Raw genomic sequence first — 16237 nt, 5'->3', positions numbered from 1 at the left:
GCAAAGGTAAAACCCACTCCACCACGAAGATCAAACACTACCCTATTGAAATCTGACACTCTTGTCTGTGTTGTGGCTGAGCACTGTGAAAATATTGGTTTAGCCCCACCTGCCTATTCCCGGACATTTTAATCCCTAAGGATACATGAAGGAAAAATAGCTTTTCCTATATATCACTTTAAAAGTATTCCAGTTAAACACTGTGTCTTAATTGAGATGCTTGACATACACTTTTTAAAAGGGTATTTTAAAATCCCTCTAATTTTCAGGTGCCACGCAGAGAGATTCCATCATCCCCAAAACATCAAGTAGTTAATTCTGATTTTGTACCACTGATGCTTTATTTTTTATAAAGTCATCCAAGTAATTTGCAAAGGCATTAATCTTTTTAGGTTTTTTTGTCTTTGTAAGCACAATGGAAAAGGCGGGTGTGTGTGTGTGTGTGTGTGTGTGTGTGTGTGTGTGTGTGTGTGTGTGAAACATGTAGTTCTATTTGCATGATCAGACCTTAAGACCTGCACAGAAGCAGAGAAAGGCCAGCCTGGGGGGAAGAAAATAATTCCCAAACAAGAAAAGGGGAAATCCAAATCATTTCCCTCTCATACACTTTAACTAATTTGGTTTTTATATGTGAGAAAATTCTTTTTTTGTGAGGCAATTGGGGTTAAGTGACTTGCCCAGAGTCACACAGCTAGTAAGTGTGAAGGGTCTGAGGCCAGATTTGAACTCAGGTACTCCTGAACCCAGGGCCGGTGCTTTATCCACTGCGCCATCTAGCTGCCCCAAAGTTTGGGGGTTTTTTTGTCTTGTTTTTTTTTTGTTTTGTTTTGTTTTGTGGGGCAATGAGGGTTAAGTGACTTGCCCAGGGTCACACAGCCAGTGTCAAGTGTCTGAGGCTGGATTTGAACTCAGGTCCTCCTGAATCCAAGGCCAGTGCTTTATCCACTGCGCCACCTAGCTGCCTCCTGAAAATTCTTAATAATAGGGGTTGCTAGGGGCAGCTAGGTGGTACAGTGGATAGAGGTAGGGTAGGGAGCTTTTAGGATGGAGCAGAAGGGGCCCTAGTGGGGAATGCCAAGATATGGAATTTTAGAAACATTGCCAAACAGAATCTGTGTCAAGCATACCCTACATGGTTGACCTTTATTGATGGATAGTTCTCAAATGTTATTCAGAGAGTACTAGCTCACTCAGGGACAGGCAGTCTACTGTTCCCAAAATTGTACATGTATAGATGAGCAACTCCCCCAAATACCCATCAAGTCTATTCTTTTAAACCAATGAGAATTTAGCAGAACCATGTGTGGTCCCTACTAGGCTCCATTAGATGTCAATTAAACCAGCTTCAATCATGTGAGGCAGAAGGAAATCCCTGAATAGGGTATTTTCTCCCTTTCAGCATCCCTGTCTCTAGTAGCTGATTTCCATTAACTTTTGCATGTTTTATTCATAAGCAACTTTAATGTACTTTTGATGCTGATGCTAAATGGACTGTCAGCTAGGAAGACCTAAAGTTGTGTTGTTACTTACTCTAAGACTTAAAAAAAACAATAACAACAAAAAAAAACCCTTTCCTCTTCCCCTCCCCTACTGAGATTTAAATAAAAAAGAAGGTAGCCCACTATTGTTTGAAAGCAGATTGCTTGTCATCCCCCAAGGACCCAAACTGGTCATTCCCTTATAAAAGGTACTTTCTGCTTTTCGGGGAGGTTACCTTTTCTGAGTTTTTCCATCTTCCTTCCACAGAATCAAATAGGAAAGAGTTAAGAATGGAATGCAGCTTTCATTCCCTTGATCCATTTAGCCAGGACCAAATAATTGGAAAACTTAAAGAAGAGAAAACTCCTTGAAGAAATGGAGAAAATATCAGCATTCTGTGAAGCCACAGAAACTTCAGAACCACTCTTCCTCTAGGCTCCCCCATCTCTATTTTAAGATGATTTCTTTTGCCCTTGACCATGTAGAGGAATAGATGCTGTGGAATAGAAGAAAGTGCACAGCATTTGCTTTACTATCCCTCCCTAAGAAAAGCCACACCTGTTCCAGTAGCTGATCTTCTCTGACAAATGTGAAATGCTGCTATTTCACTAATGAACCAGAAACTCAACTACTGTTGGAAAAATGAATAATTCCAGAGTGTTTGCCCACTGCCCAAAAACCCACTGACAGCCAAACTTCGAGAATAAATAAAATACTCAACTCTTCTTCCTTCGGTCAGGCTACTACTGTTGCTCTAATTATCAAAAGAAAAGTGAGACAGTCACCAACTGTGCCCGTAAACTCTACTGACCTCAGATTAATACTGGACTTCCACTTTGAGATAAGTAAATTCAAATCCATTTAGAAAATTGAAAAAAAATAGATTATAACATATCAGAGGTATAAATAGAATCCATTGCCCCAGGCTCTCGGTATATGGTAACTCTCCAATGCATACTGGCAAGTGGCCTGGACTGCGTAGGGATGGGAATCATCCTCTATATATAAAGCTGATTTTAAACAGCCTTTTGGGCTGGCAAAAAAAAAAAAAAAAAAGGCGCGGGACCATAATTGTATGCCCTCTTAATGGTAGAGGGGGGATAAACCGAGATTCTATTTAGTAGCATTTCCCTAATCATTTATCCTTGCCTTCCTCTTCCCGCCAGTAAACTTGTCCCTGCTTCACACTTCCAGTCCACCTCTCCCGGAGTAGTGAGACTAGCTTAATAGCCCAAGGCTATCTCCGAATAAATTCTCAGCTGCCCACCCATAGAGCTCCCTAGGGTGAGGGCAGTGCCAGGAGTCTGGGTTATGACAATAAAACTCTACGGGAAAACTAGAGTGAAGGGGATTCCACCACTGGGGTAGCCCGAGTGAGGAGAACAGCTCCTTGCTGGACTGAGTCCTTGCGCTGCGAGTGTGTATGCGCCTTGCCTGTTCCCTAGCCCTGGGAGGCCCCTCGCTTTCGCGTCTTCTCAGATTTTTTGGTCAGTTGTCCTTCCCCGGACAGCTGCGTACCACTGCCTGTTTCTCCCCTTGGGGAGGGGTGATGGAAAACCAATGGAGTGCCCTTGTTCCCTTGCTTTCAGGCGGATGAACTCGCAGGAGGCATCCCGGGACAGCAGCTGTTGTTCTTCCTCTCCTTCTCATAGCCCCATCACTATCACACCGCCTCCTCCCTGCTCCCAAGAGATGAGAGTCAGTAAGGCTTGGAGGGGTGTGAAAAGGAACAAGAGTAGGAGTTACACCTCAGGATTTCCTCTGATATTCCCAAACCCATCTTCCCAATTTCTGCTCTATGTTCATGGTCATTTAGGAATCAGGGATGGGAAGCACCTCAGTACATACACACGTGCACACCCATGTACACAAATGCGCATCCCTCTTGTTTCCCCTCCCTCCGAACTGACCCTCTCCCCTGCCCCCAACTCTCCTGACCAGCTGGAGGGGCGGATTGGGGAGGAGCTGCAAGCCCGGGGAGACACTCCTTATACGGCCTGACCCGTGTTACCTGGGCCGGGGCCAGGGTTCTCCTTCTTTGGGCAGAGCTCGGGGGTTGGGGGCCAAGGCCGAGAGACCGGAGGGGAGGGGGCTCTTAGTGCCCAACACCCAAATATGGCTACAGAAGGGTAGAGACATCCCTGCGGGTCCGGTCGAGGGGCGGGGAGCGGAGGGGCCGCGGGCTATATAAAAACCTGCCCGGGGGGCTGCAGACCCAACACATCGGACAACTCCAAGAGAAGCGCCTCCCGCGGCAAACCCAGGGGCCCGAGTCGGAGCTAAGAGGCACCAGTAGCCACCCACACAGGTAGGGAAGGGGAGGAGGGAGAAAAGAGGGAAGAAAGGGGAGGAGAGCCAGGGTGTGAAGGAGGGAAAGTGGGAACAATTTCTAGTGGAGAAAACAGCAATCCGCGCAGCTCAGCACCGCCCTCCCGACTCTTTCCCACTTGTCAATCGCACAATCTCTTCCCAGAGTTGTTCACGTCGAGCCTCGTCCTACCCTGCTGCCCTGGGCGTTCAACAACTTTCCTAGGGACCACTGCCTAACTTCGGCTCTTCATCTCGGGCTTCCGCTTTCCCTTCCATCCCAGATTTAGTTGAAAAAGAATCTAGCCGCCTCAGGAGCTAGGACGACCTGTCCTTTTGAAGTCCCACGGACAGTTAGGAAGCAGGGGATAGACACGCCCCTAAATTGAGCTCCAGGTCCAAACCGAAGAAGCCGGTTAGTCTATCTAGAGAAAAAGGAAGGACGGTGTTTTTCCCCAAAGAGAGATCAGCCTTCTCTCCACCCCCACCCCCCCGCCCCGCACCGGTCGGGGGTGGGGGTGGGGGGCGGGGAGGCGAGGAACAGTGAGAGGGCACAGTGATTTTGACGTCCAAGCCTTTCGGATTTAGAGACTAAGTTTTTACCGGGAGTCTCACTCAGTCACAGCTGCTAGAACAGCGACAGCCGGCAAAGAACGCGGGTGGGGAAAATTCTTCAGGCAACCGGGTTCAATAGAGAGCTTCCTGGAATGATGATTTGGCTGGGGGAAGGAGGGGGGAAAAGGGGAGTGGGAATTTAGCTCCCCTCCTACCTGGGGTCTGATGAGTCAGAAACGGCCCACCTAAGGGGATTGAGATGGCTTATCTCTGAGATCCTTTCGGTACCTGTAAATCTGTGAACCAGTGATACGAATTCTCAATTATTTTTAAAGGTCCTCAAGCCACTTGAACTTTCTTCTCTCCTTATGTATAAAAAGGGCATATGGGCACGTTTACTTTATTAGCCGTATCATCAGTCTGAAATAATTCCACTTCAGTAATTCAGGGGGCGGAGGAAAAGACTGAATCCCTGCTGACCCTGAAACGTAGTTCTTTAAAAAAAAGGTACGGTGGGAACAAATCTGCACCTCACTGGATCCTTCAGCCCAATTCCAGTATGGTCAATTAATTACCCACCCCTGGGCCCCCAGCAACGGAAGGGAACAAAGTAATTCAGCTAAAATGTACAACTGAAATGTACTTAACTGGAAAGCAAGACTCAGAACACTACTACCGAGCTTACTAGCTTACTAGCAGCATAGCACAGTGTTCTTTGAATGGTAGATGTCTCCCTGCTTTTCCCGGATGGCTGCGGGCCCATGATGCCAGATTTGCTTTTATCCAGGGCCCAGGGCCCAGGGAGGCTGGTGAGAGGCGGGTGGCAACACAGCACACTAACATTGGGCCTCCCTTTGCAGAAAACAGACACCATGTGCGACGAAGACGAGACCACTGCCCTCGTGTGCGACAATGGCTCTGGCCTGGTGAAAGCCGGCTTTGCCGGAGATGATGCCCCCAGGGCAGTGTTCCCCTCTATAGTGGGTCGTCCGCGTCATCAGGTGAGACCTAGTACAACAAACCCTTTCTCTCTCCCGTAGCACAGGCGTGGGATGTTGAAAAACAGAAGCAGCGTTGTTTTAGAAAGGACCCTTCACGGGGGCAACTAGGTGGCACAGTGGATAAAGCACTGGCCCTGGATTCAGGAGGACCCGAGTTCAAAAAAAAAAAAAGAAAAGAAAGAAAGAAAGAAAGGACCCTTCACAGAGGGGCTAACCTTCTGAAAGTAGCAATATATGTGCCTCAAAGCGCTAGCATCCAGTCAGTTGTGGGTTGTGTGTGACACAATAACCTCTCTGAGTTTTAGTTTCCTCATCTGTAAAATGGGAAGTAAGGCAGCTTAGGTGGCGGGATTGGATAGAATGCCAACCCTGGAGTGGGGAAGACACTTATTAGCTATCTGACCCTGGGCAAGTCGCTTAACTTTGCTTGTCTCAGTTTCCTCATCTGTAAAATGAGCTAGCCGAAGAAATGGCAAACCACTCCAGTATCTTTGCCAAGAAAACCCCAAATGGGGTCACGAAGAGTCGGACACGACTGAAACGACTCAACAACAAAAAGGGTTGGGGTGGGGGTGGGGAAGCAATTATACTCGTGCCAAATGCTTCTTAGGGTGGTATTGAGTAAAACGCTTGGAAAAACCTTCAAGTGCTATGTAAATGTGAATTCTTTATTCAGGGGTTTTTGCAGGACTAGATAGAAATGGATCAAAGTTGGTGGGAGTTTCCTTATCACCAAGTCGGTCAGACACCCGAGATAGCTGTCACTCCGAAGTTCGGAGCCTAATGCTGTTTTCTCTTTCTTCGGTTTTGTTGCTGTACCCCAGGGCGTCATGGTAGGTATGGGTCAGAAAGATTCCTACGTAGGCGACGAGGCTCAGAGCAAAAGAGGTATCCTGACCCTAAAGTATCCCATCGAGCACGGCATCATCACCAACTGGGATGACATGGAAAAGATCTGGCATCACACCTTTTACAACGAGCTCCGGGTGGCCCCGGAGGAGCACCCCACCCTGCTCACCGAGGCCCCCCTCAACCCCAAGGCTAACCGCGAGAAGATGACCCAGATCATGTTTGAGACCTTCAACGTGCCCGCCATGTATGTGGCCATCCAAGCTGTGCTGTCCCTCTACGCTTCCGGCCGTACCACCGGTAAGAAGTCAATCCATCCCGGCCTGAAACAGGCCTGATTCCCGCCAGGAAGACACGACTCCACACTTGGAGGGACTGGGCTTTCTCCCCTCTGCCCCTGGGCACATTCTACACACACTAGCTAGCCTCATAGCCGTTCACCCCCTCCCACTTTCATTCCTCCCAGCCAGGAGCCTGCTTTTGCAAAGAAACACATCCTGACCCATAGTCAAAGCACTTCCGGAGCCTCAACGCTGGCGTAGCTTTCTACCAACTACATGCCATGTCCTGTTCGCTCTCCCTCTGCTTATTTTTGCAGTTCTCTTGTTCCACCTGCCCCCCTTTAACACCCACCTTCTCTCTCTCTCTCTCTCTCTCTCTCTCTCTCTCTCTCTCTCTCTCTCACACACACACACACACACACACACACACACACTGGTCAGATTAGCAAGAGCACTAGGTGCATGCACCATTTGAAACAATCAAACTACAAGCTCCGCCTTTCAGTAGGTTTTAGTAAAATGGCACCTAAAGTGGCTTCATAGATCCAGGATACTACTGGGCAACCACCTTCACTCGTAAAGAAGCTGTCAAACGTGTACCAAATTCCAGAACAGCATTACAGGCCTACTTAGGTACACGCCCTACCCTACTACTTCGCAACCTCCCCCTTCCCAGTGCCTGAGTCAAACCCTGAGCTCTGAGGCCAAGGAAGATATAACTGCAGCTTTCCATATCTCTGTTGGCTTTGATGTACGTGTGTGTATGTGCGTGAGTGCATGTGCATGTGTGTGGCAAGTTCATGCCTTTTTTTTTGACTCAGGTCTGTCTAATCCTCTTCTATCTGTCATCTTCCCCTTCTAGGTATCGTGCTGGACTCTGGCGATGGTGTCACACACAACGTCCCCATCTATGAAGGTTATGCGCTGCCCCACGCCATCATGCGTTTGGATTTGGCGGGTCGGGACCTCACTGACTACCTGATGAAGATCCTCACTGAACGTGGCTACTCCTTCGTGACCACTGGTGAGCAGCAGTAGACTGGCTGAAGCCGAGGGGAGGGAGATCGGGACGGGGAATTAGGTATGAGAGTCAGCCAGGCCCTCGGAGTTACCCACAAGACTCGTTCTTAACTGCTGCCTCCTCCTGAGAGCTCCTCCCCACCTAACAGTTGGAAAGGACAAGCTTCTTTGCCTAAACAGGGGCGAGTCCTCGCCCCTACTCAGATATTCAGCCTCCAATGCTCCGGGGTTCTTAGGCAAATAGTATGTAAAGGTGGGTTTGTGTGTGTCCCACGGGTGTGAATTTGTGCTTTTCCATATTCCACTTTCTTCAGCTAACCCATCAGGGTTTTTTTTCTCCACTTGACAGCTGAGCGTGAGATCGTGAGAGACATCAAGGAGAAGCTGTGCTACGTGGCCCTGGACTTCGAGAATGAGATGGCCACTGCTGCTTCCTCCTCCTCCTTGGAAAAGAGCTATGAGCTGCCGGATGGGCAGGTCATCACTATTGGCAATGAGCGTTTCCGTTGCCCGGAGACCCTCTTCCAACCTTCCTTTATTGGTAAGACACAACTCTGGGGCTTTTTTCTGGGTCCACTTTGTCTATCATCTAATCCATGAGAAGCCCATTGGGCCAAATAGCTCACTCTGATTTTTTTTTGTTTCTTCTTTTAAAAAAATTCTTTCTGCTTTCCTTCTCCTCCCCTTTCTCACTCCAACTCTCTTCCTTCTTCCCTTGTATTCCCTTTGGTCCCAAGGTATGGAATCTGCTGGTATCCATGAGACCACCTACAACAGTATCATGAAGTGTGATATTGACATCAGGAAGGACCTGTATGCCAACAATGTCATGTCTGGTGGTACCACCATGTACCCTGGTATTGCTGACCGAATGCAGAAAGAAATCACAGCCCTAGCCCCCAGCACAATGAAGATCAAGGTAGGATCCTAAGGGAGGGGGGCAGGTAGCTACTGGAGGCTTTACCATTGTTAAGTTAATGTTTAAATCATCAAATTCACTGAGCAATAATTCTTATCTAAGACAAGGGAAAACTGTTAGAATTCAGTACTTCTCATCTACATAACTTCTCCACACACACCTCAGAACTCCCCTCCCCTCTCTACACACCATTCTTTTCTTATTTTCTCTGATCATTGTGAATGTTGCCTTTCTCTTCTAGATCATTGCACCTCCTGAGAGGAAATACTCTGTCTGGATTGGTGGTTCCATCCTGGCCTCCCTGTCCACCTTCCAACAGATGTGGATCACCAAACAGGAGTACGATGAAGCTGGACCCTCCATTGTCCACCGCAAATGCTTCTAAACATGTTTACAAGATCAGTGAGCTCAGTATTCTCAGGATGACGGATGTTGTTAGGTTGCAGGTGGTTGAGCTCTTGCAACAGCTAAGTAACTATGGCATTAACATTTCTACTATTGTTGCTGCAACCCCCCAATTGACACAACATTTGTAAAGTGTACATAAACTAATTTATTTTACCTTGTTTTGTTATTTTTAAAACAAAACCCCGCAGAAATGGAAAACTTCAAGAAGCATTAAATTCAGTCATTCTGTCAAGTCCCATAAATCTTGTCCATTTATTTATTTAGGGGGGGGGGAGGGAGTGTTGGGAAAGGGAATAATGTCCCTTCACTTCACTATGGCAGGACACCCACTGAATTTGTTTGCTTTACAAAAATTTCACACTATTGAATTACCATGCCCAGTTATTAGGCCTATCAGGTTTTCAAAGCACTTTGATAAAAAATAAACTTGACATATAGGTAATACTGGTATCACTATTCCTATTTTACAAATTAGAAAACAGCTCAGCTCAGAGTGGTTAAATAATTTTCCAATTTTCCAATAGACACACACTCATAATTACTCAATCATCGTATTAAGCCAGGATTATAAATCAGGTCCTCTATCCATGTTCCATGTTCTTTCTCCTGTACCACTGAACAGTTTAAAGATGGAGGAAGGTTATAGTTGTCTCACTGTGCCGGCTGTGCTCAGACTACATCAGGCCTATTGTGTTCACATTAGAGTGACAAGCTGGAAGGTTGTCCAAAATGGTGAGGGAACTAAAGACCATTTCTATAAGAATCTGTTGAAGAAACTGGGGTGTTTATCTTAGAAAAGACTTAGGGACAATAGCTACTGTAGGTTTCTGAGGGCTACAATATGGAAGAAAAAAAAGAATGGCCTTAGAGGACAACCTTAGGAACTATAGGTAGGAGTTGCATAGAGGCAGATTTAGATTCAGTGTATCTAAGCCCAATTAGAATGTACATGCTCCTTAGAGGCAGGGACAGTTTTCACTTTTTCCTTGTATTTTGAGTGTTTAGGGCTGGCACAAAGAAAATACTTAGCAAATGCTTGTTGGTTTCTTGGTTGACTGAAAGTAAAGAAAAACTTCCAATCACGATTAAAGCTACCTCAAAATGGAATGAGCTATTGCATGAGGAAATGGGATTCCTCTCCAAAAGGACAAGCTGAATGATGATTTCTCAAGTATTCGGTTAAAAAAAATTCTGAAGAAAGAGATTGGAGAGAAGCAACTTGGTATGGTGGCTTGAATGCTGGAGTTAGGAAGATCTGCCTTCAATCCTCACCTCTGCCACTTACTAGTTATGTGATCATAGGCATTGAGACTCATTTTCACCATCTGTAAAATGTGACTAATAATTCCTTTAATATATATCTAATGGGATTGATTTAAGCATTAAATGAACTTATATACATAAAGTGCTTTGCAATCTTTAAATTGATACATAAATGACAGCCACTGTTATTTTTATTATGAGTTTCCTTCTAATTCTGTGATTCTATAGAGACACTCAAGTTTCGTGTCCTTCATAGTGTTCCTCTCTGGATCATATTCTTTGTACCTTAACAGTTTGGAGGTTAGCCTTGCTTAACACAAATCCGTTTCTGAAATAAATGTTTTCTTGTTTGTTTCTGAAATAAATCTTGCCTATGAAAACCATGTGTGTGAAGGAGCAAGCCTTATCTCCTAGAGGCAAAAGAAAGCATTCTCCCTGAACAGGCGCTGACCATGGTGCTGCAAACTGCCAACTGATGAGAACTTCCATAAGATTAGCACATTCTTCAGAAGTGAAATTTATTGAGTTCAACTAAGGTTTTCTCCTCGATTAAAAAAACAAAACCCCAAACCCACCTATTTTATTTCCATTTTACTTTCTTCTTCTCTTGTCCGATAGCTGCATATTAAGCGCCGACTCTGTACCAGGTATAAGATGTATGAAAACAAATATGAAGCATCTCCTGTGAGCCCACTATTTCAGCTATGGTAGCAACTTGAATAACTTTTTTTGGTTAAGAGTTTAAGTCATTATATGATAGTGCTAAAGGTTCCTTTCTGTAATTTCTTTAATTTGGAAGTTATATTGGCCATTGTATAATCAAAAATTTTAAAAACCCCTTGAATATCACCATGAAACATTGACCTCACACCTACTATATTATAGAACCTGGGGATTTTAAGAGATAGAAACACCAACTTAAAATTTGTTTAAGACAGGAGGTCATAGGTGTCTAGAAATAAACATTCATCAATACAGAGTAACTTGGGTTGTGCCCAATGGCAGGAAGAGACAGTACAGGAATTCAGAGGAGGGGTAGGATGAGGAATATTGAGGATTGGCTCGTGTAGGCTAGGGAAAGCTCCATGGCAGAGATAAAACATGAGCTGAGCTTTGAAGGAAGGGTAGGAAAAATAGAGAAGAGGAAAGGAGCAGTGGAGATAGTGGAGAGTGAGAGAGAGGAGGGAAGCAGTCGCAATAAAGTTCAGAATATCGGAGCATACCTTAAAAAGCAGGGTTTCCTCCCTCCCCTTCAAAAATTCAGGATTTCCAAGTTAGGAGAATATCTGACTAAAATTAGCATGGAGGGAGGGTTTTCTGCCAAATTCCCAGAAAGATGATTATCATCTTTGACCCAGACATAGCCACCAATGAGATTTCATAATTTAATTTATATAATATGACTAGCACCCAGACATATATGCTACTCCTCTTTAAGCACTGGGCTTATAATAAAGAGATCTGAGCTAACATCCCAATTCTTGTGCTTACTAGTTTTGTATGATCCAGGACAATTTACTTTCAGATCTGAATTTCCACTTCCTTGTCTGTAAAATGTGGGTAAGGCTTCTTGAACTTCAATAATACAATACAACAAAGTGTGCATTAAGTGTCTGCTGTGGGCAGAGCAGTATTCTGTTTGCTAGGTGCTAAGGAAAATAAAAAGTTTAGATAAAGTATATTCCCATACCTCAAGGAGCTGTCCCTAAGGACAACAAAAAATACTATAAATAATACGATAACCAGTAAGTGCCAACTATATGCAAAGTATTATACTTGCATTATCATATAATTGTCCAAAAGAATTATGAAACAAAGTGCAATGTGAAGTCTGAGGGGGGTGTTTATTGCCAATTAGGGGTATTAGGAAAGGCATTGTATAAAAGATGGTATTTACATTAAGATTTTTAAAATGTGTAATTCTTCAATAGACAAAAAAGAGAGGGAGAGTATTCTAGACAAAGGGAACATCCTGAGCAAAGACAGAGGTGTGAGAAGGCAAAATGTGTCTGGAGGATGTGTGTCAGTAAGTTGTCCAATCTGGCTGTATTGTAGAATACACGTAGAACAGCAGCTCCTATAGCCTATGAGAAAGATGAAAGCTAAGGTCCAACCACTGATTTCTCAATTTTGGAAACAGAGTCCTCCTATTCAGTTCTCCCAAAAAATGGTAGTCAAAGTCTCTCAAGAATTCTTTTTATAATTTATAAATTTGCAATATAAGAGTTAAAACAATTCTCTCAGGAAAGAAATTATCTTTATTCTTTCTGTCAGTATCTAAATGAATCCTTTACCATCACAGGTCACAGACTCTAGAATGACAGTTAAACTCTCCCTAATCTAACAGAATCCTCATAGAATGACAGTTTAATGGTCAATCTGAGATTCCATTTCCTCTTTTTTTTTTTTTTTAGTAAGGCAATTGGGGTTAAGTGACTTGCCCAGGGTCACACAGCTAGTAAGTGGTAAGTGTCTGAGGCTGGATTTGAACTCAGGTACTCCTGACTCCAGGGCCGGTGCTCTATACACTGCACCATCTAGCTACCCCTCTATTTCCTCTTAAAGATACAGTAACAGAATCTATCATCTCTGTGGGTAAGGTCTTGAAGTTGGTTAGATGAAATATATCTGGGATGGTAACATTGTGGAGGGCCTTGAATGACAGGCATAGCAGTGTGAACTTTACTCAATAGACAATAAAGAGTCTTTGAAGATTTTTTGATCAGGAGTAACATAACCACATCTATCCATAGGAAAGAGTATTATCACCACAAGATAATGGATGTGGAGAGAGGGAAGGGAGAAAGACCTTTTAGGGAGTTATTTATTGCAATAATCTAATTGGGTGATAATGAAAGCCTATCCTGGGGTGGTTGCAGGAGGAAGAGAGGAAGGAATTAGTGACCACATAGAACTGTTGAAAGGAAAACTTATCGTTTCAAATCTTAAAGTGTTACAAAAATGTGTCATTATTGATTTCTCAAGGGCACCAGTATGTCAAATCCAAATGCCATGAAAATTATTCAGTAGAATATGAGAACTAAATAAAAGAAGTATCTGCCTCCCCAGCCACTTTAAAGTATAAATCAACATTTTACCCAGGTTAGGGGAAGACCACAGATAAGCAACACTTATTTCAAGTTTAACAATCTTTCTGGCAAAACATAAGCAATCTTGATAGACTTAAATGCAGACTTAGGAGTACATACACATACATGAATACACTCATATGCTTGCACAGCCTAAGTAATTAATATAACCAGTAGCCCCGCCTTCCCCTCCAAATAATGGTTTTTCAAAAAGTATCCAACATTAAATTGAGCAAGTTTTTCCCCCAAGGCACCAGCCTAAATAATTAGGATTAAAGTACAGTCTCTTACAAAATAATGCCTCCTTCCCTCTGGGAATGATCAAGAAGTGACTCATGCAATGTTTTGTTTTGTTTTGTTTTTTAAATTGAAAGAAGCTTCTCTTTGAATTTATGGGCAAGATTTCCATAAGTGGCAAATCGCATTGTGCAGCCCATTCTGACGTGAGTGTAGCAGATGCTTTTCTATTGATATCCAATCATATATAGGGAGAAAAAAAAAATCAATAATGAGGTTTTATATATAAATGGGGCAGATAAGTGGTACAATGGACAGAGCACTGGGCTTGGAGTCAGGAAGACTCATCCTTCACAGTTCAAAGTATCTGTCCTCAGATACTTACTAGCTGTGTGACCTGGGGAAAGTCACTTAATCCTGTTTGCATCAGTTTCCTCATCTGTAAAATGAGTTGGAGAGGGAAACAGCAAACCATTCCAGTACCTTTGCAAGAAAACCCCAAATGGGGTTATGAAGAGTAAGATGTTATTGAAATGACTCAACAAAAACAAAATTACATGTAAACACTTCCTAATCATCACATTTCCCTCTTAAATATTCTGATGCTGTCTTTATGAAATTATCAGAAAGGGATATTACTAAAAGTCTTTAGAGCCTAGCAGTTCATTCTTTTTCTTTTCTTTTTTTTTTTTTTTTTTGGTGAGGCAATTGGGGTTAAGTGACTTGCCCAGGGTCACACAGCTAGTAAGTGTTAAGTGTCTGAGGTCTGATTTGAACTCAGGTCCTCCTGAGTCCAAAGCCAGTGCTCTATCCACTGCGCCACCTAGCTGCCCCTAGTTCCTTCTTACATGCAGCAATATGATAAACTGTGTTAACTCTTCCAGCCTTAGGATAAGGTTTGTAGTGTAGCAATGAAAAGCATGGAGCACAGCATTTGGGTTCATTCATTCAGTGACTTAGTCAACAAACTTCCTAAGCACTTGCTTTGTACAAAGTACTATGCCAGGTACTGGATGGGATACAACAGTGACCAAGACATGAGTCCCTCAAGAAGTGCTTTCTAATCCATTTTTGGTGGAGTTGTGAACAGATCCAAACATTCTGGAGAGCAATTTGGAACTATGCCCAAAGGACTATAAAACTCTAAACCCTTTGATCCAGCAATACCACTGCTAGGTTTACATCCCGAAGACATACCCTAAAAGAGAAAAAGATGTATTTGTACAAAAATACTTATAGCAGCTCTTTTTGTAGTGGCTAAGAATTGGAAATCAAAGGAATGCCCATCAATCAGAGAATGGCTAAATAAACTGTGGTATATGGTTGTGATGAAATATTATTGTGCCATAAGAAATGACAAACAGGATGATTTTCAGAAAGGCCTGGAAACACTTATATGACCTGATGTATAGTGAAGTGAGAAGAACCAGGAGAAGGTTCAGCATAGTGACAGCAATATTGTTTGATGAAGAACTGTGAATGACTTAAGTATTCTTAGCAATACAATGATCCAAGAAAATCCCAAAGGACTAATGATGAAATATACTATCCACCTTCAAAGAGAGAACATATATTGATTGAACACAGACTGAACCATGCCGGTTCTCACTTTCTTTCATTTTTTCTTTTATTCAAGTTTTCTTATACAAAATGACTAATATGGTAATGTTTTACATAATTGTATATGTTTAACTTATATCTGATTGCTTACCACCTCAGGGAAGTGGGAGGGGAGGGAAGGAGGGAGAGATAGAATTTGGAATTCAAAACTTTAAATAAAATGTTTATTATTATTTTTAAAAAAAGAAGTGCTTTCAAGAATTTAATGATTTAGTAGGGGAGAGAAGGTATAATAATTATAAATGCACATGATTCTTCTTATAAATTATGTTACTTGAGGTTCCCAACAACTTTGTTAGGTCATTTTCCCTTTTCAGGTGAAGAAACTGGGGCTAAGATGTCAAGTGACTAGCCCAGTGTCACATGGCTATTAAATGTCAGGAGCAGGATTTAAATCCAATTCTTCCTGATTCTTTGAACAAGACTCTATTATCTTCTGACTCTGGGCATTTCTCCTGGCTGTCTTGTATGCCTAGAATACTCTCCCCTATCACCTGTACCTCTTGGCTTCCTTGAATTCCTTCAAGTCCTGGCTAAAATCCCACCTTTGACAAGAAGCCTTTCCCAATGCCTCTTAGTTCTAATGCTTTTTCTGTCGATTGTCTACAATTTCTCCTGTGTCCTTATTGCACATACTTGTATGTACCTTGTCTTACTCATTAGATTGTGAGCCCTTTGAGAACCAGGAATGACTTTTGCCTTTCTTTGTACCCCCATTGCTTATCACAGTGCCTGGTATGTAGTAGATTCTTTTTTTTTTTTTGGTGGGGCAACAGGGGTTAAGTGACTTGCCCAGGGTCACACAGCTAGTAAGTGTGTAGTAGATTCTTAATAGATCCTTATTGACTGACTTCAAGTCCAGCATTGGTCTGCTCTACCATATTATAATATAGAATGTACACAAACATGTAATACACATTAGAATACAGTAATTTTGTAGATGAAGTCCAGAGTTCAATGAGTGATTCAAGGAAAATGCTATTACTTATAGGCAGAAGGAATCTTTTCACTACACATATATTATTATTATCTCTGGGTGAGTTAGGACATCGATGGTTTCCAATCCCTATATCATTGATGATAAGAAAAGAAAAAAAAAAGCTTGAGTAGACATGACACTCCAAGATTTTCCAATATAGGAATTAGACTCCCTACTGACATCATCTATATATAGAAATATCTTTAATGATCATACCTCTCCCTTAACAG

General features: G+C 43.1%; 1 protein-coding gene across 1 annotated transcript; it reads left to right on the top strand.

Annotated features, from left to right (window-relative positions):
* The first annotated feature begins 3628 nt into the window (after window positions 1–3628).
* Window positions 3629–9061, top strand: ACTA1 (actin alpha 1, skeletal muscle). Its single transcript, XM_043963195.1, has 7 exons — window positions 3629–3787; window positions 5202–5342; window positions 6167–6491; window positions 7335–7496; window positions 7842–8033; window positions 8230–8411; window positions 8653–9061. The coding sequence occupies exons 2-7, from the start codon at window positions 5214–5216 to the stop codon at window positions 8794–8796; spliced, it is 1134 nt and encodes a 377-aa protein (XP_043819130.1). The 5' UTR covers window positions 3629–3787; window positions 5202–5213; the 3' UTR covers window positions 8797–9061.
* Window positions 9062–16237: the final 7176 nt, after the last annotated feature.

Source organism: Dromiciops gliroides, chromosome 4 (assembly GCF_019393635.1).
Source record: "Dromiciops gliroides isolate mDroGli1 chromosome 4, mDroGli1.pri, whole genome shotgun sequence".
In the NCBI taxonomy this organism is placed as follows: Eukaryota; Metazoa; Chordata; class Mammalia; order Microbiotheria; family Microbiotheriidae; genus Dromiciops; species Dromiciops gliroides.
Note: the sequence above shows the minus strand (reverse complement) of the source record. Positions and strands in the feature narration are given on the sequence as shown.